The sequence below is a fragment of the Panicum virgatum genome, chromosome 2N (assembly GCF_016808335.1).
Source record: "Panicum virgatum strain AP13 chromosome 2N, P.virgatum_v5, whole genome shotgun sequence".
Lineage (NCBI taxonomy): Eukaryota > Viridiplantae > Streptophyta > Magnoliopsida > Poales > Poaceae > Panicum > Panicum virgatum.
The window spans coordinates 21,042,419-21,066,835 of NC_053146.1; the positions used below are offsets into that span (position 1 = coordinate 21,042,419).

Below are 24,417 nucleotides of genomic sequence, written 5' to 3' on the forward strand. Positions count from 1 at the left end.
TTGAGGTGTGTTCGAGAGTCAAGATTTGGTTTTGCTTCGCGGTGGCGGCTGGGAGATCGACGAGTATGTGCGTGCGGCATGAGGAGGACAGTGCCATGATGGAGGAGTTATGATTTCTATCCAGGCTTGCAGCGGGCTGCACCATGTTTGGCGTGGAACAACGTTGAATGACGACGCTTGCTTTAGAGGTTTCTTGTAGATTCCTCTCCCAGGGTGTGGTGGTATGGCGTCGTGTTGATTTTCGCTCGGTTTTTCCTATTAAACTGAGTATTGTATGGTTTAGCCTCGTTTCCCTTAACATGAGGCACCTTCTTCTTATATGACATGTCAGTGCTTCTACTTTTAATTTCAAAAAAAAAATTCTTTGACAACCGGAATGGTACAATGTATATTCAATAACATTGCAAAAAATAAACATAATAATAACAATTTAGGATTTTTAGTTTCCCTCCAGAACTGTTATCCTGCATTTTATTTTATATTATTATTAAAAAAATCGTAACCCTCTCTAGTTACCCGCGGCGAGTGCCGAGTGGTGTCGTCTTGCGTCTCCCCGTTGGGAGGATTTGCTTCGACTCCGCCTTCTCCCCTCCGTCGTCGTCGTCTCCTCGACTCCTCCAATGCTGAGGCTCTGCCGCGTTGCGCTGGGGGATTGACTTGGCTGCAGCACAATCCATTCGGCACCAGCTTCCCCCGCCTCCCCATGCCGCAGCGCGGCCGGCGGCGATGGGCGACGTCCCCGTCCCAGTTCCCCCCCTCCCCGACAGCGGCATGACCTCGCGCCGCCGCCGCGAGCCCTCCGAGCCCCGCAGCGACAGCGACTGGGACGCTGGATCCAGCCGCGAGGGCTCCCCTGACCTCCTCCGCCGCGCGCCCGCGGCGCAGATCTCGCGCGCCGCCTCCTCGTCCTCGTCCTCGTCCTCCTGGCTCCGCGAGATAGAGCGCGACCGGGTGCGCCTCGTCAGGGAGTGGGTCCACATGGCCGCCCGCGACCCCGACGACGACACCGGGCCTCCGCCGTCCCCCGTCCCTGACCACGCGCGCAGGGACGCCCCCCGGATCCGCGGTCGCCAGGCGCGCCTCGAGCTCGTCATGCGCATGGCCGCCGACCGCCAGGCCGAGCTCCACCGCCTCTCCCAGCACCGCGCTGTCTCCGACTTCCCGCACCGCAATCGAATCCACGTCGGTGCTTCTTCGCTTCTCTACCCACTGTTCCATCACTTGTTTATTACGCACTGCTTTGCCATTCGTTTCGGATTTCTGATACGATCAGAATTCCCGTCATTACTGTAGGCGCTGCTCCGGGGCCGCTTTCTGCGTAACGGTGGTCTGCCAGAGGAGAGGAGGCCCCCATCTGTGGCTGCAAGGGAGCTTGGCCAGCTGCGGCAACGGCATCCTGTCTCCGGTTTGAGGTATGTGTCAGCTCGCGTGCTGACTGCTGAGACATGAGTTTTCAGGGTGCCTCTGCACATTTGCGTGGGTAAGGCTTGGGCTTAAAAACAACCCTTCCCCAGACCCCGTACAGTGCGGGAAGCCTACGGCACTGGGTACGCCTTTTTTTTTTCTTTTGCTGGGATAAATGCAAGTTTGTGCTGGACCAATTTGTCACTGTCTTAATATTCTGATGCTATAGTTGGAGGGGTTACATCTTATAAGGAGTTCACGATGCTTGATATTACTTCAGCAGTGGCTGCGTTTAGCTTTTCTGTTGATTTGCAAATGTTCTGCTTCATGAAGTAGAAAGATACTTCCAGTATACAAAGAATGATATCTATAATAGGGTTATAATGCTATATGATGCTGATAAAGGCTTAAAAGTTCTGTGTTTTTAGTAATGCAAATTTTTACTAACCAAACTGTCAATGCTCAGCTATAGATTAGTACTGCTTATATTGTCCCTTTGTAACTCCAAAGTGCTAATCATCATGCCATCCTATGAGTGTTTGAAACTTGAAAGCTGTTCCGGCATTTTGTCATCTTCCTACTTGATTGCCATCTTTGACGCTTGTTGCCATTTTAGTGTAAGATGTACATATCGGCTAGATGCCTAGATATGGACTTGCAAGCTAGCCACACAATCGATTACTTTTGTTATGTACTTTATCACCCTTTTCTCCTATCGCATTTGGTAATTTCAAGCTGGCGTGTTCACAACTATATGGATGAGTCTAATTAGTCATGTTAAAATGTACTTCTGATGCTTTTCATTGTGCGCTAAGTGTCTAAATAAAATGATAATACTCATTAATTTTAATAACTAGAGAAGAGTTCCGCTTCAGATTGGAGAATCTTGTCCGTGGTCAAGCAGATAGCCAAGCAGATGCTTCTTCAACTCATGATGTTGAACTATCTACAAATGATATTTCTGAATCAAGACCTACTACTTCTGAAACTACTCAGGAGAGACCTGAACGAACAAGTGAGAATATCAGTCTTCAGCAAATTGAAGGTACAGCAACAACATCAGGACTTGAAAGTGGCACCCCAAGTGTTGCTGAAGTCTTCTGTGAATCTCATAGTCAAGCAGAAAGTCAGGAAGATTTGGAACAAGAGAGAAGCGATTGGCAGCGATTTTCCCGTGCTGTGATTGGAGAGGGGTCTGAAAGAAGTTGGCGCGAAAACGCAGACATCTCATCCCATGAGGGGACAGCAGTTGAGGATGATCACGAAGATCGTCTTCCAGAACCAAATGAAGAATCAACCAGTGTTGATCATCTTCCTGAAGGACACGAAGAGTCAATCAGTGATGATAGTCTTCCTGAAGTGCATGAAGAGCAGCATGATAGTGATCATCTTCCTGCAGTGCTTGAAGAGTTGCATGACAATAGTAACCTTCAGGAATCACATGGGGAGTGGAGCAGAGATGATCGTCCTATAGAAGTCTATGATGAGTGGCAGAGTGATGATCCTCTCCCTGAAGTCAATGAAGAGTGGCAAGATGATGACGAGTCTAATGATACTGCAGACAATTGGCATGATAATACTTCTGACCAACCAATTGACCATGATGCTGCTCTTATTAGAAGAGCTAATACATTCATCCCTGGGGATGATGATAATGTGTACAGCACAGAATTGAGGGAACTTCTAAGCAGGTGATTGTTTCTTTCTTAAAGAAAGTTGGTACAAACAATTTATTTGGTGTTGGTCTAAATTCTGAATTTATCTTAAATCATGCAGAAGGAGCGTTTCTAATCTTCTTCATAGTGCTTTTCGTGAAAACTTAGACCGGCTTATCCGGTCATATGTTGAACGGCAAGGTCGTGGTCCTCTCCCTTGGGATCTGGAAGGAACAACTCCTGCTCCTAACTCACCAGATCAAAATCAGGAGCAGCAAAGAGATGATGATGACCAGGAACTGCAGCACACTGTTGGCAGGCCTCCTTTAGTTATACCACCTCCACCTATCCCGCCTCGTCAGCCACTTTGGCATTCAGAGTTGCATCGTAATAATTGGATCAGACAAAACATTCATCGTTCTTCTGACATTGTGAGCTATTCCCTATGATATTCTTTCCACACGTACATTTAGTTTTTTTTTACTTTGCTCAATTCATATTTTTGGAGATAAGAATACTTCTATTCTTCATTGCGAGTTAATTAATAAATCATATTTTGTAGGCTTTTTTTACAGTACTCTACTTTGTAGGCTTTACTTATAGTACTCTACTGCATTCAATTTTTGTTTTTAGATTGCTCTTGGGGTACTTTTTATGTGCACTTCACAGTAGTATATGTTATTATGCGGTAATTGCTTATTTATTTTGGTTTTCATGTCCAGGAATGGGAGGCCATCAATGATTTAAGGGCTGATATGGCTAGACTTCAGCAAGGCATGAGCCATATGCAAAGGATGTTGGAAGCTTGCATGGATATGCAGCTAGAGTTACAGCGTTCTGTAAGGCAAGAAGTTTCAGCAGCCTTGAATCGTTTCATTGGGGAGCAAGGTTAGTAAATCTACAACCTCCTGTTTCCAGTGTTTTCTCCAGGGCATTTAGTTGTCTGAATTTAAAGAGGTCAGTGAAATCCAGAGAGCATACAGTTTGCATGTAATCTTGTCTTGCATTTGAAATTTGCCAGGCAACCTCTTAATTCTTGGTGTAGCTCTTAACTGATCTGTTGTTGACTTGTTGGCACCAATCACAATGGCAAAAGGTGTGCAATTTCCTTAGGGGCCTAACTATAGTTTACATTCTTGATTCTTGAAACATACAGATAGGATGTTGTGTATTTTGTGTTACCAAATATAGTTTCAAATTGGCACATAGCTTAGGGCAATAAGGTCTCTAAACGCATTACTTGCATCTGTATTCCACTGCCACTGCATCGAGCACTTATGTAAAACTTGTTTGCATCCTTATGGCAAGGCAAGCGATATATTACTAATTAAATTAAATCGATCACACACAACTATGTCATATTTGAGTTGGTATTAGTTTATGGTTGAAAAGAAAGGAATCATGTTCATAGTGCTTAGCTTTGCATCTCAGTAGCGATGACACTTCCATACATCTGCCTAAGCTGTGTGCTTAAATTTCAGGGGAGAGTAAAGAAATAATTGACGATGGTTCAAAATGGATAAATGTGAGAAAAGGGACCTGCTGTATATGCTGTGAGACTCCAATTGACTCCCTTCTGTACAGGTTTGGCTTGCACTGATCACGTGTTAATCATATCACTAGTACATGAATAAAAGTCTGTTGTGCTAACTATGAACTTGTCTGGGTGTTAACTATCAGATGCGGGCACATGTGCACGTGCTCAAAATGTGCGAATGAATTGGTTCGGGGCGGAGGGAAATGCCCGCTGTGCCGTGCGCCCATAATCGAGGTGATCCGAGCATACTTCATCATGTAGATACAAGGATGACATAAAGGAGATAAGAGGAATACATGTGTTGTTTGTGGGCTCAAGTGTGGAGTTGTTAGTGGGTGGTGTATGATTGTATTCAATTTTGTTCATTCTATCTAATTCGTTGGGTTCATTTCATTTTGGCCTGCCCAGCCCTGCCGTGGTGTAAGTAGTGTTATGGTTTCGGGTGTGGCGGCAGATCGGGGAGGTGGCCTTCGCTGATTGGGACTTGGGTTGGGTCACCACTAATTTTGTTTCACAACGACTAATGGGGTTGGTTGAAACATGAGGTGGAGGAAAGGTGCAAGTTATTTATTGCTTGTTTGTACAGTGCAGTGCATCTTGGTCGCCTCGGAATGATGCGTTTGTGATTTCCTTCTGTTCCTTTCAGGGGCGGAGCTAGGCTGAAGGATTAGGGGGGGCTGCCCCCCCGGGTCCGCCACTGGTTCCTTTAGACATGGTATTCCATGTATCTACTTCATACTTGTACATGGATGTGCTAATGGTGCTTTGTATTGTGCGTCCAAAGCAAGTACTGATGATGTGACAACACGATCAGGCGAAGGCCATGAATGCCCATGGGCTGAACAAAGTTTCACTCCTGGAAGTGCCTGGAACACTTGCTGGATTATGGCGGTGCCGTCGCAAGCGTCGTCGGTGCGTCCTGTTGTTTCCGTAGTATTAGAGCGATGTCTTTGCAGGCCCAACAAAATGGTTTGGCGGTCCCTACGTCTTCCATTCTGGCCCATGAAGATCGGGCCGCACCGGCCAGAGCAGAGCACCTGTGGCCGGGCCCATTCTGTCAGTGAGGGATATAGTAAAAGGAGGAGAGAGCAAGGTGAAGCGTGAAGACTGGAGACTGAAGAGAGCGGCGGCATGAGGAGGAGCGATTAGCGTAGCCTCGGAGGGGAGGAGACAAGTTTCTTCGCTCGCTAACAGATGGAAATGACCTAGTGAGAGTGAGCCGATCCTCATCCACCATGGCGGCTCCGGCGTGCAGCACCTCCGTGTCCGACGACTCCGACTCCTCTCAGTTAGTCTCTCCCTCTTCCTTCCTCTTCCCCCAACGGCCCAACCCTTCCCGATTCCCCACGACCCCAAGTTCAATCTACTCTTTCGGGGAGATAAAGCTGGGGTTCGCCAGAATGGGGGTTCGCATTTCTGCTTGCGCGCGCGGTCTTGCTGTTGTGCGGATTGATCTCGCTCTTCCGATGTTTGCAGGTGCAGCGAGGCAAGCATATGGGATTCTCAAGGTACTTCCTACTACGTGGTGCTCTCCTGTCCCCTCCGCTCCCCCCCCTTGTTTTACTCCCTGCGTTCTGTGATTTTGGTGCCCGCGGTTTGCATTGCAGTACAGGGATGCAGTGCCTGGTCTGCTTTTGCTGTTCATGCTTCCATGCGCAAACGGACCCTGCTGCGGCAAAAATTAAACCGCCAGAATGGATTTCCTCTTTTCCTTATCTTTTTTATGTAAATGTCGATCCATCCGGGAACTATTTTAACACGAGCTACAGAGGGGATGGCGGGTGCAAATATAACTTATTATTGGCAGTGGGGAATTATTATTTTCTAAGCACAGTGTGTATATGTCAAATCTGTGTGAGGCCAGTTTCAATGCATGGTTTCATTGCATATTTACCTAGAGCAAAAACCGAGCCGGATGAGTGTTATGGGAATGAAACTCCTCTCGCATCCCATGAAACTATTCCCTCTCTTTATAAATATCCTGCCACATAGCAAAATTAAATATCCATGAAATTCTCATGAAACTCCACTGAGAGTGGCCTAAGTATCATATTGTCATGTACGGCCGTACATACTCAAGGCGCAGGCGTGCCCATGACGTACGCAGGGCAGCGGAACGTGCGGGCCGCGATAGGGAGGCCCCGGCCTCTAGTGGCTAGATTAGGGAAGATAAGATCTGTTATCTGTTTTAGTTCCTAGAGTTAAGGAGGGACTCTCCATTCGGTTGTGGGCCAAGGGCTATATATTCTGTAATCTGAACTCTTGAGAGATTAAGCAAGATCATTATTCCCAAACCCTTCCTCCTCTCTTCAACAAAGCCTACGGCGCAGGGGTATAACCTCGCCGGAGAAGACGGATCGTGGCTACGAACTACGTAGCCGAGGTCCAGCTACCCTAGGATCCGACGCCCTTGACAACCTGGTATCATGATCCAGACGATCCTCTCCCTCTCCACAGCCCTCAACACCACCAGCCGCAATGCCGCCATTTCCGTCGTCCTCATCCGCTGCGTCTTGCGCCGCCGCCATGGGCGACCAAGGTGACGATCTCAAGACCACCGTGGCGTCCCTGGTCGAGTCCGTCAAAGCCCTCCAGGCCACCGCGGAGGCCAACGCCAAGGCCATCGCCATTCTCGCGGCCGACCGGTCGTAGGGCTCCAACAACAAGCAGCCCTTCGGCGAGCATCACAATGATCGGCCACCGAAGTTCCACAAGATGGACTTCCCACGCTACGACGGCAAGACCGATCCGCTCATCTTCATCAACCGCTGTGAATCCTTCTTCCACCAGCAGCGGATCATGGAGGAGGAAAAGGTGTGGATAGCGTCCTACAACCTCGAAGATGGGGCGCAACAATGGTACATGTAGATCCAAACGGACATGGGTACCCCGTCGTGGCGCTGCTTCAAGGAGCTGCTGAACCTCCGCTACGGGCCGCCCCTGCGCTCCGCTCCCTTGGCCGAGCTAGCCGAGTGCCGCCGCACCGGCACGGTGGCAGACTACATGGACCGCTTCCAGGCGCTCCCCGCCCGCGCGGGTCCCCTCCTGGAAGAACAGCGCGTTCAGCTGTTCACTTGGGGGCCTCATGCCGCTTCTCAGCCTCGACGTCCGCATCCAGAACCCGCAAACCCTAGACGCCGCCATGAGTTTGGCCCGACAATTCGAGTTGCGCGAGCAGTACTCCACGCCGGTGACCAAGCCTGCGCCCCGGCCGCCACTGCTTCCTATGCCGGCTCCACGCCTCGCCCTGCCGGCACCGCAGGCTCCCAAGCCGGCTGCCCCCGCGACGATCACCGTCGAGGGCCGCCAGATCAAGCGCCTCACCCAGGCGGAGCAGGAGGAGCGTCGTCGCAAGGGACTGCTACAATTGCGACAAGAAGTACTCCCGGGGGCACAACCGCGTATGCCAGCGGCTGTTCCTCTTGGAAGGCATCGAGGACGACGACGAAGATGCACTGCCGGCCGACGCCGCGGAGGGTGGAACGGAGGATGCTCTAGTCTTCTCCCTGCAGGCCCTCGCGGGGGTCTCCTTCGCCGACACCATGCAGATCAAGGTCGTGCTCGGACCCGCGGCGCTCGTCGCTCTCCTGGACTCTGGCAGCATGCACAACTTCATCTCGGAGGCGGCCGCGCAGCGCTCCGGCCTCCCTCTGCACCAGCGACCCCGCCTCATGGCCATGGTCGCCAACGGCGAGCGCGTCATGTGCGTCGGAGTCATCTGAGGCGCCCCTGTGCTCATCGGTGGCGACTCCTTCCCGGCGGATCTCTACGTCATGCCGCTGGCGGGGTACGACATGGTCCTGGGCACCCGCTGGCTCGCAACGCTGGGCCCCATCGTGTGGGACCTCACCAAGCGGCGGATGTCGTTCCAACACCAAGGCCGCGCCATCTGCTGGTCCGGACTGGCGACTCACAGCGCGCCTTCTCTCGCTGCCTCGGGCGCCAGTGAGGGCCTCCTCGACGAGCTCCTGGATTCCTTTGGGGACGTCTTCGCCGAGCCTACGGGGCTGCCTCCCAAGCACACCCACGACCACCACATCACTCTCAAGCCGGACGCGCCACCGGTCGCCGTGCGTCCATACCGGTACCCGGCGGCCCACAAGGATGTGCTGGAGCGGCAGTGCGCGGCTATGATCGCGCAAGGGATCGTCCGTCGCAGCGACTCGCCGTTCTCCTCGCCGGTCATCCTCGTCATGAAGCCCGACCGGTCGTGGAGGTTCTGCGTCGACTATCGTGCCCTGAACGCGCTCACCATCAAGGACGCGTTCTCTATTCCAGTGGTCGACGAGCTTCTCGATGAGCTCCACGGGGCACGGTTCTTCACCAAGCTGGACTTGAGGTCCGGGTACCACCAGGTGCAGATGCGGCCGGAGGACGTGCACAAGACCACGTTCCGCACCCACGACGGCCTCTACGAGTTCTTGGTGACGGCGTTTGGGCTTTGCAACGCCCCGGCGACGTTCCAGGCGCTGATGAACGATGTACTCCGCCCCTTCCTTCGTCGTTTCGTTCTTGTGTTTTTTGATGATATTCTGATCTATAGCAAGACCTGGGCGGATCATCTTCGTCACCTCCGCGCCGTCTTGTCCGAGCTGCGGCGGCACCAGCTCTTCGTCAAGCGCAGCAAGTACGCTTTCGGCGTCTCCTCCGTCGCCTACCTGGGGCACGTCATCTCCGAGGCGGGCGTGGCCCATGGATCCGGCCAAGGTGCAGGCCATCCTCGACTGGCCACCGCCGCGCTCGGCCTGGGCGGTCCGCGGCTTCCTCGGCTTGGCGGGTTACTACCGCAAGTTCGTCGACAACTACGGCACCGTCGCCGCGCCGCTCACGGCCCTCCTCAAGAAGGATGGCTTCTCCTGGGATGCGGCGGCGGCCGAGGCGTTCAACGTGCTCAAGGGCGCAGTCACCACCGCCCCGGTCCTCGCCATGCCGGACTTCGCCAAGCCCTTCATCGTCGAATGCGATGCCTCGTTGCATGGCTTTGGCGCGGTGCTGGTCCAGGAAGGCCATCCGATCGCCTTCTTCAGCCGACCCGTCGCTCCCCGCCACCGTGCCCTCGCCGCATGCGAACGAGAGCTCATCGGTCTCGTCCAGGCGGTGCGGTACTGGAGGCCGTATTTGTGGGGCCGCCGCTTCATCGTCAAGACGGACCACTACAGCCTCAAGTACCTCCGCGACCAGCGCTTGGCCACGATCCCTTAGCATCATTGGGTTGGCAAGCTCCTGGGGTTTGACTTCTCTGTCGAGTACAAGTCGGGAGCGTCCAACGCGGTGGCCGACGCCCTCTCCCGTCGCGACGATGACGACGGCGGCCTCATGGCGATCTCGGCGCCCTGCTTTAACTTCATCGCGTGCCTTCGCCACGCACAAGCCACCGATCCGGCCTTGGTGGCCATCCATGACGAGGTTCGCGCGGGTACGCGCGCCGCCCCTTGGTCGGTGGTTGACGACATGGTCGCCTACGAGGGGCGCCTGTACATACCGCCAGCCTCTCCCCTCTTGCAGGAGATTGTGGCGGCGGTGCACGATGATGGCCACGAGGGCGTCCACCGCACTGTGCACCGTCTCCGCCGCGACTTCCACTTCCCCAACATGCGGCGCTTGGTGCAGGACTTCGTGCGGGCCTGCACGACTTGTCAGCGGTACAAGTCCGAGCACCTGCACCCCGCGGGTCTGTTGCAGCCGCTACCCGTTCCCTCCATAGTTTGGGCGGACATTGGCATCGACTTCGTGGAGGCACTTCCAAGAGTGCACGGCAGGACGGTCATCCTCTCCGTCGTGGACCGTTTCAGTAAGTATGCTCACTTCATCCCGTTGGAGCACCCATACACAGCAGAGTCTGTGGCGCAGGCCTTCTTCGCCGACATCGTTTGTCTCCATGGCATCCCCCAGTCGATTGTGTCGGACCGAGACCCGGTCTTCACTTCGACGTTCTGGCGCGAGCTCATGCGCCTCGTGGGCACGAAGCTGCATATGACTTAGGCCTTCCATCCCCAGTCGGATGGCCAGACGGAGGCGGCCAACCGCGTCATCGTCATGTACCTGCGCTGCTTCACCGGCGACCGTCGTCGACAATGGTTGTGTTGGCTGCCGTGGGCTGAGTACGTCTACAACACGGCCTACCAGACGTCGCTACACAAGACGCCGTTTCGCGTCGTCTATGGCCGCGACCCGCCTTCCATCCGCTCTTATGAGCCGGGCGAGACGAGGGTGGCTGTGGTTGCCCAGGAGATGGAGGCCCGCGAGGCGTTCCTCACCGACGTTCGCTTTCGCCTTGAGCAAGCATAGGCGGTCCAGAAGCTGTACTACGACCGCCAGCGCCGGCCGGTGTCCTACAACGTTGGTGACTGGGCGCTTCTTCGACTTCGTCAGCGGGCTGCTGCGTCCTTGCCTCGCTCTACTGCTACTGGCAAGCTGAAGCCGCGCTACGTCGGGCCGTACCGCGTCACCGAGCTCATCAACGAAGTGGCTGTTCGTTTGGAGCTTCCCCAAGGCGCTCGGCTACATGATGTGTTCCATGTGGGCGTGCTCAAGAAGTTCGTCGGCACCCCGCCGGTGTCGCCACCAGCGCTACCTATTATACACCATGGTGCTGCGGTTCCAGAGCCTCTCCGGGTCGAGCAAGCTCACTTGGCGCGCGGTGTTCGCCAAGTACTGGTCCGGTGGCGCGGCGAGCCGGCAGAGTCTGCGTCGTGGGAGGACCTCGAAGACTTCCGTGCGGCCTACCCGGACTTTCAGCTCGAGGACGAGATGGACCTCGAGGGGGGGGGGAGAGATGTCATGTACGGCCGTACATACTCAAGGCGCAGACGTGCCGGTGACGTATGCAGGGCAGCGGAACGTGCGGACCGCGACAGGGAGGCCCCAGCCTCTAGTGGCTAGATTAGGGAAGATAAGATCTGTTATCTGTTTTAGTTCCTAGAGTTAAGGAGGGACTCTCCATTCGGTTGTGGGCCAAGGGCTATATATTCTGTAATCTGAACTCTTGAGAGATTAAGCAAGATCATTAGTCCCAAACCCTTCCTCCTCTCTTCAACAAAGCCTACGGCGCAGGGGTATAACCTCGCCGGAGAAGACGGATCGCGGCTACGAACTACGTAGCCGAGGTCCAGCTACCCTAGGATCCGATGCCCTTGACACATATATCCTGTGCAGAGTTACGTAGGCAGGCTGAATGTCTGGAGCTGAAGGAGCTGGCAGCAATCTCAGTCAATACTACTTTGCTTCCAACTCTCAATCATTTGCTTCTCGAGGTTTATGCCGTTCTGCGTCCGAAGCCACTTGACTATGACCAGCGCAACACCTTGGTTGATGTCTTCAGGAAGATTACTAAACAAATATTTGGTACGTTTCTATTTCTTGCAGTTGTGACTGTCGTGTATTTGAATGTCGCTATGAACTTCTAGCCTCCAAAATCCAAACCTACTAAGTAATAAAAATGCTCACCGGTGATTATTTATATTATTTACGATTGTGCTCTTCCAACAACTCTTCATTTTTTTACTCCGTGAAATCAATCACCCTAATATAGGTGATCCTGCCATTCTGAGGCACAGCACCAATACAATTCTGATAATAATAAATTAGGTCCTGACCTGTCATGGGCAAATATCTTTGGGTAACTGGATAATATCATCACGTACCAAATGTAGTTTGACCATGTACTGATTTAAGAAGTATTAGGGTATTAGGAAACATGAAGAATTCTTGAAAAAACAGAAAAGAAAATACAGACATGCCGTGTTGGTCTATTTCTAATCAGATGCACAACCATACAACTTTATTGGTTAGTAAAATTCACCGAGCAATGAACCAATGACACCGAGCAATGAGCATGTGTCTCTTGTTGATGTTCAGAACTTCAGCAAATCATATATTAGTAGCTTATTATGTGGTATTTTAATGAGGTGTGTGTTGGCGTGTTGTATTTGAACCTTCTTCTATCGTAATACAAAGACAACCAGTTCACCATGTGTTCGCAGAAGTGTTATTTTGATTGCTAGTTTAACATATACCTCTTACATGTTGATTTGACCTTTATTTAACATGATTTCAGGTAGCAACGATGGGTTTCCAGTTGTGGAGCCATTTGGATCATTCACGATGGATTTATTTACTCCTCGTGGTGACCTGGACCTCTCTGTCAATTTCAATGCTAATACTGATGATCGATACACTCGCAAGGAAAAGATCTCTGTGATCAGGAAATTTTCCAAAGTTCTATATTCTCATCAGAGTAAGTATTTCCTTAAACAGAGTATTTTCAGATTGCATACCCATTGATCTTTATTGTTAGCGAGGCTTATAGTGGGCTGGCCTTTGGGCCTTGGCGCTCAGCCTAGGCGGCTAGGGCTGTTAGATGGGTTATGGTAATTGATCTCGATTAGGCAAAGATCTCCATTGATCGGGTGTGTTCTATAAACCCTAGATACCGATACTTGCCTATATAATGTACCCATGCCATATTTGCTTTCATGGTATCACGAGCCCGGGTTTTCTTCCCGATTAGTCTTCCACTGACCTAGCGCGCCGGCACCTCGCCGTGCAGCGCCCGCGCGCCGGCTTTCCCGCCGTGCTACGTCCATCTTCCCTGCGCACCAGCCCTGCTGTGTTGCGCCCCAAACCCTACTCATGGCTGGCCCCTCCTCTCCTGGCGCCGCCGCCGCCAAGGAACAGGCGGCTGCCGCCGCCAAAGCCGCCGCCAAGGAGAAGGCGGCCGCCACCGCCAAAGCCGCCGCCGTGCCGCCAAGGCGGCCGCCCCCGCCGCCCAAGCCGCGCACGAGGCGCGCGCCGCTGCCCTTCAGCGCGCCGCTGATGCTAAGGCTGAGGCCGCCGCCGCTGCCCTGCGGATCCAGGCGCCCTGGATCGCGCGGCCGCCTCTCGCGCCGAGGCTGGCGCCCCGACGCCGCCCCCCAGGAGTAGAAGGATGGAGGATCCCCTCATCCGCAGCACCACGACTTCCACTCCGCCATGATGCTGCACGAGGCCGCCGCCGTCCTCAACCTCCACGCCCAGGCCGTCTCCATCCAGAACATCTGGAGTTTGATCACGACCGTCCTCGACGTCAACTCCGGCAACTACGCTCGCTGGCGCGATCAGTTTCTGCTGACCACCGGCAAGTTCTCCCTGCAGGATCATGTGCTGGTCAACGCCCGCGCCCCTGATTCCCTGGACTGGGCTCGCATGGACTGTGTTGTCCAGTCTTGGATCACCGGCACCCTCTTCGACGATCTCGCCGAGGCCATCTCCAGTCGCGGCACACCAGTCCTCCTATGGGTCGCTGTAGAGACGCACTTCCTGGGGAACCGTGAGACCTGCACCATCCTCCTCGACGTTGAGTTCCACGGCTTCTGCCAGGGCGACCTCTCCATCGCTGACTACTGCCGGCGCTTCAAGAAGATGGCTGATCAGCTCGACAATCTGGGGTCTCCTATCTCTGACCGCACGCTCGTCCTCAACGTGCTTCGCGGCCTCAACAAGCGCTTCACCAGCATCGGCGTTCATCTCCGTCGCGCTCGCCCGTTCCCGACCTTCACGGAGATCCAGGCTGAGCTGCTGCTTGAGGAGATGAACATGGCGCACCAGTCCTCGACGCCGCTCGCCGCGTTCGTCGCTTCGTCCACGCCCAAGCAAGCCGAGCCCTCCGGGGGCGTTGGCTCCAGCACATCTTCGGCGACCGGTTCCAAGCCCAAGAACCGGCGCTCCAGGCGCGGTGGCGGCAACAGCGGCGCCAACACCCGGCCCCCGACGCCGCTGCGACCTCCGGAGGACAGGCTACCAGCGCCAAATCGGCGGACCGGGTCTATCCAGACCTGGCCTGGTCCCCGGCCTCCCCTGGCGCCACTTCCTCCACGTCCGCAGCAGCAGCAGGCCATGTTGGTCCAGCCGAACCAGCAGCAGCAGCAGGCCATGCTCGCTCAGCAGCTCTAGCAGGTGCAGTACCAGCAAGCCTCGGGCCCCGCGCAGGACTCCTCTAGCCAGTGGGTCACCCCGCCAGGGTACTACAACCCCTTGGCCGGGACACCCTCCTCGGATCAGCAGTCACTCGCCTCCACCTTCAGCACCATGACACTGAATCAGCCGCAGCCTAGTAACGAATGGTACTTCGACTCAGGTGCTACCTATCACATGACATCCCAGTCTGATATTCTTTCACATACTTTTCCCATGCGGTACCCTACTCCTTCATCAATCATTGTCGATAATGGCTCCTTGTTACCTGTCACTGCCACTGGCACCACTGTTATTCAATCTTCCTTGCATCTTAATAATGTTCTGGTCTCTCCACAACTTATTAAGAATCTTATTTCTGTTCGCTAGTTCACTACCGATAATAATTGCTCTGTTGAGTTTGACTCGTCTGGTTGTTTTGTAAAGGGCCTTCAGTCTCGGAACGTGATCGCCAGGTGCAATAGCTCAGGGCCGTTGTACGCCCTTCGTCTTCCGGCAGCTCACTCCCTGGTCGCCACCTCTGGGTCTTCACTCTGGCATCGTCGCCTCGGTCGCCCTGGACACGAGGCCTTCTCCAAGCTAGCGTCGTCTTCTGGCCTTCCTGCATGTCCCCATGATAGTAGCTCCTCGCTATGTCACGCATGTCATCTTGGTCGTCATATGCGTCTTCCTTTCAGTACTTTAGTGTCTAGAGCGTCTAGTAATTTTGAACTCATTCATTGTGATACATTGTGATATGTGGACATCTCCTGTTCTTAGTCTCTCCGGTTACAAATATTATCTCATTATACTTGACGGTTGCTCTTATTATACTTGGACGTTTCCTTTAAAACTGAAGTCTGATACTTACTCCACGCTAGCTCACTTTTTTGCCTACTTGACTACTCAGTTTGGCTCTACTGTGAAGGCAGTCCAGTGCGACAGCGGCAAGGAGTTTGACAACTCCAGCTCTGGCACGTTCTTCCTCACCCACGGCATGCATCTCCGCATATCCTGTCCCTACACCTCGCCTCAAAACGGTAAAGCGGAGCGCCTCATTCGTTCTCTCAATAATGTTGTGCGCTGCCTTCTGTTTCAGGCCTCCCTTCCGCCCTCCTACTGGGTCGAAGCCCTGCAGACAGCCTCCTACCTTCTCAACATTTTGCCCACCATGACGCTTCGGTTCTCCACACCACACGCTGCCCTCTTTGGCACCGTGCCCTCCTACAACCACCTTCGCGTCTTTGGCTGCAAATATTACCCGAACCTGTCTGCCACCGCCACCCACAAACTCTCTCCCCGATCCACCCTATGTGTCTTCTTGGGATACTCCGCTCACCACAAAGGGTACCGCTGTCTTTATCTCTCCTCTAACCGAGTGATCATCTCTCGTCACCTTCGACGTGTCTGCTTTTCCCTTTGCTGAGCGCGGCTTCTCTTCCACACCGGCGGATCTTGAGTTTTTGGATGCTACTAACACCATGCCAGCTCCTATCGGACCTGTGCATCAGCTTCTCCCTGCAGGACCTGGCGACTCCCTCCCCGCATAGCAACGTGCGGCTGCGCCCCCCTCGGCATTACCTGGCGACACCCTAGCTGGTTCGGCAGCGCTTCCTGCGCTCCCAGTCAAGATCCCGTCCACCTCGACGCTGCCGGACGCGCCTACAGAGCCACGTGCGGCCCCGACTTCCTTGGCAGCGCGCGGCCCTCCACCTGGGTTTGCAACGCTCCCCACCTGCTCGGCACCGGCTTCCTCGGCGCCTGACTGTGCGCCAACAGTCCAGGCGCCCTCGGCTTCCACGGCACGACTGACTACGCGCCGTCCTCTCCGGCGCCGTCTCCCTCGACGTTCATGCCTCCCAGCGTGTGATCACCCAGGTGTACACGCGCCGGCCGCAGCCTGCTGGATCACCGCAGCCGCCCCCTGGTGCTGGTACGATGCCGCTTGGTGCTGTTGTGGTACCGCCGCCATCCAACCAGCACGCCATGCAAACGAGAGCCAAAAGTGGCTTTCGGATGCCTACACTGTACCACGCCATGCCCCTCTCCGCCATCCCGAAGACCTACCAAAGCGCTCTTGCCGACGCCAATTGGCGAGCCGCTATGGTAGAAGAACATGATGCTCTGATGAAGAACCACACTTGGGATCTTGTGCCTCGCCCTCCGGGAGCCAATATCGTCACCGGCAAGTGGATCTTCAAGCACAAGTTCAATGCCGACGGGACTCTGGAGCGCTACAAGGCACGTTGGGTGCTTCGAAGCTTCACTCAGCGCCCTGGTGTGGACTTTGCAGAGACCTCCAGTCCAGTCGTCAAGCCCGCCACTGTCCGGACTGTTCTTGTTGCCCAGGTAACTCACAATCTCATGGTAAATGCCGGAGGTCAGCTTGACCTGAGGCCCCTTGATTGAATTGGAAATGGAATTCAGTTACAAAGAGGCCGGATGCTCTGCCTATATAGCAAGAGCTCACCCACTAAAGTGCTTAAAGCAAAAGTAGCCCGGCTCATCAACTTGGAAGCCAAGGCAAGTCTTAAACATAAAGCTAATACATAATTAAGATACAAACACTAGGCTTATTAGTGTTCTGCGCAGTAGTCGGCGAGTTCTGCGGCGGTGAATTGCCGGCCGTTGTCGGTGCGGAGGACGCGCAGCTTGCGTCCGCTGGCCTTCTCCACCTCCGCCTGGACGCGCTTGATCGCATCCGCGGTGGCCGACTTTGCTGTCAGCAGGGACACCCACATGAAGCGCGTGGCGTCGTCCACCAACAGCAAGAAGAAGCGCTTGCCGCCGGGCGTCGCCGGCGTCACCGGTCCGCACAGGTTGCTGTGCACCAGTTCCAGCTGCTCCTGCGCGCGGTACTAGGCCTGGGCGGGGAAGGGCGCACGCCTCTGCTTGGTGAGGACGCACGTGTCGCAGAGGTGGCCGGCGTGCTTGATCACCGGCATCCCGCGCACCATGTCGTCCTTGCAGAGCTTGTGCAGGGCTTCGAAGTGGAGATGACCGTACCGCTCATGCCACAACCACGCTTGATCATCCTTGCGCACGGCGAGGCAGAGCTTCTGGTCCTCGGCTTGTTCAGCACAGCGCAGCTTGGCCGCGGTGAAGTGGGTGTAGAGGAAGTTGGGACCGCGCAGGACTTTGATCAGGAGACGTCTGCGCTGATCCCAGACCCTCGGAACACTGTCTCGGATCCTCACTTCCGATCCGTCCTTGTCCAGCCGCCCGAGGCTCATGATCGAGTTCTTGAGCGCCGGGATGTAGAAGACGCCGTGCAGCAGCCACCGTTCGCCGTTCTTCCCCTCGAACGCGATGGTGCCGACGCCCTGGATGTCCACCCTGGACGCGTCGCCGAACCGCACCGAACCGGACACATCGCCGTCGAGGTCGGTGAAGAGCTCACGGCGCCCGGTCATGTGGTTGGTTGCGCCGCTGTCGAGGTACCACTCGTCGACGTCCTCTTCGACGGCGGTGTTGAGGACGACTCGGGCGCGCCGCTCGTCGAGCTCGAGGAAGAGACCGTGCGCTGCTGCACGTTCTGCATCCAGCTCGACGGTGCCGTGCGCGAGGAAGAGGCCAACGTCGACGTCTCCCTCCGCAACATGTGCGGCACCGCGATTTCGCCGCAGCTGGGGGCAGTCTTTAGCCCAGTGCCCAGCGCGGTTGCAGTTGTGGCAGGTGTCGTCGCGGCCCGCTTTGCGTTCGCCGCCGGCGTCACCTCCACGATCACCGCGTCCGCCGCCGAGATCGGCCGCGCCACCAGCACGGTCGCCCTTGGGCTTGTTCTTCCTGCCTCCACGGGGACGATGCCGCCGCTCCTGGCCGTCCTTGGACGTGGTGGCGTTGTCTCCCTTCCGGCCGCCGGCGCGCCGCTGCTCGGAGTATAGCAGCTTGCCCTGCTTTGACTCCGACGCGCATTCACGGTCCTCGACCACCTTGAACCGCCCGGCAACGTCGTCGATGGAGAGATCCTGGAGGTCGAGGAGGGTCTCAATGGAGAAGACGAGCTGCTCGTACCTCTTGGGCATGCACCGGAGAAACTTCTCCACAGCGCGCGCCTCGTCGAGATCGGTGTCGCCGTTGCGCACCATCTGCTCCATCAGGTTTGGTGACGCGAACCGCAAAATCTTCAATTTGCTCGTCGGGGCGAAAGGTGAGACCTTCCCACTCCCCGCGAAGACGCTGGAGCGCGGCGCGGCGAACGCGATCGCTCCCAACGCGCCTGGCTTCGATCGCCTCCCAGGCGAGCTTGGCGGTGGGCTTGTTGGCGAGGGTGGCTCCGATCTCCGGCAGGACCGAGGCGCAGAGGGCCTCCATCGCCCGGCGATCCTGCTCGAAGTCGACGTCGTCGTACTTGATGGCGTCCCACAAGAAGCGAGCTTGCATCTTCACCTTCATGAGTAGACTCCACTCGTAGTAGTTCGACCGCGTGAGCATCGGCCACCCAGTGCCGATCTCACGGTAGATGTGCGCAGCCGGAGAACGCCCGCGCCGCCCGCGGTGCCGTGGTGGAGATGGCGACATGCGGCGGCGGTGGTTCTTCGACTGGCGCGATCCGTCAGACTCCTCTGACCCCTTCCTCTTCTTCCGCCTCCTCCGCCTTGATCTCCGCTCGCAGAGCTGCAGCGGCTTCCACCGCGGCCTTGGCCGCGGCCGCTGCGTCCGCAGCTACCTCGGCGGCCTCGAGACGCACCTTCCGCGCCTGTGCGGCGGCGTCATCGCCGCCCGCACCAGGGGCCTTGGAGGCGTCCTTAAGGCGGCGAGCTCTCGAGCTGGAGGTAAACATGGTGGTGGCTGCGGCGGCTGGGGAGTGAAAAACACACTAGAACCCTAGCTGTTGATGCCAATTGTTGCCCATGTAACTCACAATCTCATGGTAAAGGTCGGATGTCAGTTTGACCTGAGGCTGCTTGATTGAATTGGAAATGGAATTCAGTTACAAAGAGAGGGGGATGCTCTGCCTATATAGCAGGAGCTCACCCACTAAAGTGCTTAAAGCAAAAGTAGCCCGGCTCATCAACTTAGAAGCCAAGACAAGTCTTAAACATAAAGCTAATACATAATTAAGATACAAACACTAGGCTTATTAGGCTATCAGTTCTCTCTCTGGCACTCTCTCGGCGATGGCCCATTCATCAATTAGATGTAAAAAATGCATTCCTGCATGACACCTTGTCAGAGACAGTTTACTGTACTCAGCCATCTGGTTTCGAGGATCCCGCCCATCCGGACTTTGTTTGCCACCTCAACAAATCTCTGTATGGGTTGAAGCAGGCTCCCCGTGCTTGGTACAGTCGGTTTGCCACATTCCTCCTGTCTCTGGGTTTTGTTGAAGCCAAGACAGACACGTCGCTCTTCGACTACCAGAGGGGTTCTGATCTTGTCTACTTGTTACTGTACGTTGATGATATCGTCCTCAGCTTCCTCTCAGGCTCTCCTTCAGCGGATTATTGCAGCACTTCAGCATGAGTTCTCCATAAAGGATCTTGGTGAACTGCATCACTTTCTTGGTATGCATGTTCAGCGATGGGTGATCGCTTACTTCTCTCTTAGCGGCAGTATATGTTGGACATTCTGGATAGGGTTGGCATGGCTGATTGCAAACCGTGCTCAACTCCAGTTGATACAAACCCCAAGGTGGCTGCAGCTGATGGTGCTCCTGTGGACGATGCCTCTGATTTTCGTAGTCTAGCTGGCGTTTTACAGTATTTGACCTTCACACGGCCAGACATTGCTTATGCTGTTCAGCAGGTCTATCTCCACATGCATGATCCACGGGCACCCCACTTGGCGGCTCTGAAACGCATTCTTCGCTATATTCGTGGCACCCTCAACCTCGGCCTTCTGCTGCGACCGTCTTCCTCGACTGATCTTGTGGTATATACTGATGCTGATTGGGCTGGTTGTCCGGATACGCGCACGTCCACCTCGGGCTATTTTGTGTTTCTCGGGGACAATCTCATCTCATGGTCCTCCAAGCGTTAGAATACTGTCTCCAAGTCCAGTGCCGAGGCTGAGTATCGCGCCGTGGCCAACGGTGTCGCTGAGGCTACTTGGCTGCGCCAGCTGCTTGAGGAGCTTCACGCCCCTCTTCGCCGCGCTGCGCTGGTGTATTGTGACAATATCAGCGCCGTTTACATGTCCTCCAATTCGGTTAAGCATCAGCGAACCAAGCATATTGAGATTGATCTCCACTTCGTCCGGGAGCGGGTTTCCGTTGGTGATCTTCGAGTTCTTCATGTGCCGACTTCCTCACACTATGCCGATATCTTCACCAAGGGGCTTCTTTCTTCTGTATTCACGGAGTTCAGGTCCAGTCTGAACGTGCGCGGTGGCTGACGATCAGACTGCGGGGGCATGTTAGCGAGGCTTGTAGTGGGCTGGCCTTTGGGCCTTGGCGCCCAGCCTAGGCGGCTAGGGCTGTTAGATGGGTTATGATAATTGATCTCGATTAGGCAAGGATCTCCGTTGATTGGGTATGTTCAATAAACCCTACATACCGATCCTTGCCTATATAATGTACCCCATGTACTCTCGTTAATCAATCACCAATTTCCCGTGCCATATTTGCTTTCATTTATGAATATATTCATCCTTTTCTTATATGATCTATCCAGGGAATGGAATTTGCTGTGGGGTTTTACCTATTGTAAGTGCTAGGGTGCCTATTCTGAAGGTTATTGATTGTGGCACAGGGATTGAATGTGATATTTCGGTTGAAAATAAAGATGGCATGACAAGGTCAATGATCTTCAAATATGTTTCCATGATTGATGAAAGGTTTCAGATACTAAGTTACCTGGTAATGCAATCTTCTTTTTCTTTCTAATTAGTAACTTAGCAAAGCCATGGGATCAACTTGAAATCATTTAACAACAATCTTGTCCTTACCTTTTTTCTTCAGGTTAAGTTCTGGGCTAATATACATGATTTGAATAGCCCAAGAAAATTAACAATGAGCTCCATGTCAATCATTTCATTAGTTGCTTTCCATTTGCAGGTAGCATGGGTTTATTGTATTTTTTTGACTGGTTATTAAATTGCATGTACCTGTTCCCCTACATTTTGTTTTGACCTGCTAATCAATTTGTACATTTGAATTCAAAATAATCTTTTGTAGTAAAAAATGCTGGATAGGGTTTATGCTAGGTTAGAAAACATGATAGAAGTCCTTTTGCCAACATGATAGAAGTCCGTTCTACACTTCCTCAGTCTGGATCCTTTTGCTACACTCCAAACTACTGCATTTTGTGTATCAGAAATTGGATTTTGTTCCATTCAACTTTATGGTAGTGCGCATGTGTATTTTGGAACCCTGCTAATTAGATACATGTCTGAGATGAAGCACTAGTATTTTTAACTTCTTGTTCTCTTTTTCTGAATAAATTCAAATTGAATCTTTGTGGAATGTGCAGTGCAGACCCGACATCCTCCAATATTGCCTGCATTCTCTGCCTTGTTAAAAGGTTATCTTTTATCATGCTTGCATTTTGTTTTTTCCTTTTACTGGCATCATTTTGCTAACTTTCTCACTGTCACAGACCGAAGATAACTATCATTCTTAATTCTTGTTCTTACAGATGGTTTAGATTGTGCAAGCGTTGAGAGGAACATTTTACCGTTCAAGGGGTTTGGGAGCAGAAATACAGAATCTGTGGCTGAACTGTTTGTGTCATTGATAAGTAAAGTGAGTAACTAAAAGGTTCACCTTGTACTTATGTTTGTGCTTGGAGTTACTTTCCATAATCGAATCTATAAGAACATGCTGTACCTTGTCATGTTGTACGTGTTCTTCTAACATACACTACCTAGGTTCTTTTAGAACACACAGCAGATTTCAGCTAGAGATGCTTAAACTACATCTGCAGAAATTCTCATTATTTACCCGTGGTGACATGTTATATTGTCTACTTGGCCATTGTAGCCAGGAATTATGATATGATAGTCTTTGCATTTACCCACATTATAGCAAGTTTAACTTCTTTTCTTTCCCCCAGTACTGCATTGATCTGTGGAGGTCTGTGAATTATTTAGTGATTTGTATTTCCTATTAGTTTGCCCTTGTTTTACATCCTTACCAGGTTTCACTTTTTTATTGTCAATGTATTATTTCAAATAATCGTGCTCACTAGTAAGGCCAAAATTTGGCCTTGTTATACAGCTGTTGTCAGCAGAGAGTTTATGGGAGCATGGGCTGTGTGCTAGCAATTTTGAAGCGTCATGGATCTCGAAGACCTGGAAGAAAGGAGTCGGCAATTTAAGTGTAGGTATTCGTGCATCGAGTACTAACAAGTAGCAAAAGGTTGGACTCTTACCCTGAAAAAGCAAACAACAATATTTTTGCTTCCCTATATGCAGGTTGAAGATTTCTTGGACAGGTCACAAAATTTTGCAAGGTCGGTGGGGAAGGTGCAGATGCAGAAGATCTGCAGATGCCTTAGACAATGTGCTTTGAATTTGTTGGATTTCATGAGGGGGAAACTGGACACACCAAAGCTGAAGACCCTTTTGTTTGGGCGGCTTAGTCCAGATGAGGTAGTCAGCAAACCTCGTTTGAAGCACGGCAAGAGGAAGAGGAAGTCGGAACTTTGCCAGCAGGGAAGATATGCATTCCAAAAGAGAGCAAAGCGTGGTGGTAATGCTACAACTAGTAGTGATTCGTTACCCGCTCCTGCTTCTAACAAGGTCTTTCCTTTGGTACATGATCGAGGCACCGGTATTCATCGGTTTGTGCCCATTATTCCATGGCCTCGTATCATCCCTTCTGGTTTTGGCTATGGGTTATCGCTTGAGTTTCCATCCGGAGCTCGTCCTCACCCTGGCAAGGGAATACTGGGCAGATGGCCAAGTAATGCAGTTCCCTTAAACCAATGGAACTCAACTAGTGCAGCGGTAGCAAGGTCCACATGATCCAACACCATACCAGCATACATTTTGGCAGTCGTGTTGCAGATCATATGACGGAGGGAGCTGAGCAAGCTCTGGTCCAATGGGATTTTGAGGTGATGACAGCTACTACCGGGCTGCAAGTAGAGCTTGGTTTGTGCTGTAGTTGTATGTTGTCGCTGTACTGGTTTTGAACCAATTGTAATCGCCGCCATAGACTGCAACGCCGTTTGAACGCACGCGATTTGTGTAGGTCTGCCTCTGCGGCCTGCTGCCTGGAAATATGACTGATGACTTTGAATGTGGTATATGTGGAATGCAATCGACGTGGTCTTTGCACATGCGCCTCTGCGGCCTGCTGCCTGGAAATATGACTGATGACTTTGAATGTGGTATATGTGGAATGCAATCGACGTGGTCTTTGCACATGCGCCTCTGCGGCCTGCTGCCTGGAAATATGACTGATGACTTTGAATGTGGTATATGTGGAATGCAATCGACGTGGTCTTTGCACGTGCTTGTGGGTAGGGATGTAAATGGTACGGATATTTTCCGACTGTATTTGAATTCGATCTGGTCTGGAAGGATTTTTATCTGTTCGCATTCGATTCCGAGTATTCAATATTTGTAACCGATTCGTATCCGAATACTCAAAAGTTATATTTTTATGATGTTGGCATCCATTGCAATCTTATCTGGCCAAAACTAACACTATCTGTATTCGACTCCGTATTCAAACAAAAATATGAAAATAAATACGATATCAGTAATATCCGTCTGTATTCGATCTGTTTACATCCCTACTTGTGGGCTCGTGGCTTACCAGCTCTCTTCAATAGGATACGATTCCATTTTAACATACTGTGCAATCATGGGGACTAGTATATCTTGACCGGCTGGCACGTGCCGGTTGGCACGTGCCCCTCCACGACGGTAGAACGAACTTCCACTTCCACCCCCGACCAGTCGACCAAACCTGATTCCTCCAGAATGCCACGGAGGGACACC

At 53.0% G+C, this 24,417-nt stretch overlaps 1 protein-coding gene across 1 annotated transcript; it reads left to right on the forward strand.

The window, feature by feature from the left end:
• The first annotated feature begins 535 nt into the window (after window positions 1-535).
• Window positions 536-24,020, forward strand: LOC120660032. The gene is made up of 17 exons (XM_039938358.1): window positions 536-1,182; window positions 1,294-1,412; window positions 2,262-3,095; window positions 3,181-3,490; window positions 3,782-3,947; window positions 4,541-4,643; window positions 4,740-4,853; window positions 5,759-5,770; window positions 6,073-6,104; window positions 11,752-11,940; window positions 12,653-12,832; window positions 21,141-21,325; window positions 21,428-21,523; window positions 21,944-21,989; window positions 22,104-22,210; window positions 22,685-22,786; window positions 22,882-24,020. Exons 1-17 carry the CDS (start codon window positions 727-729, stop codon window positions 23,431-23,433), a joined length of 3,603 nt encoding a protein of 1,200 aa, XP_039794292.1. The 5' UTR covers window positions 536-726; the 3' UTR covers window positions 23,434-24,020.
• The last annotated feature ends 397 nt before the right edge of the window (window positions 24,021-24,417 follow it).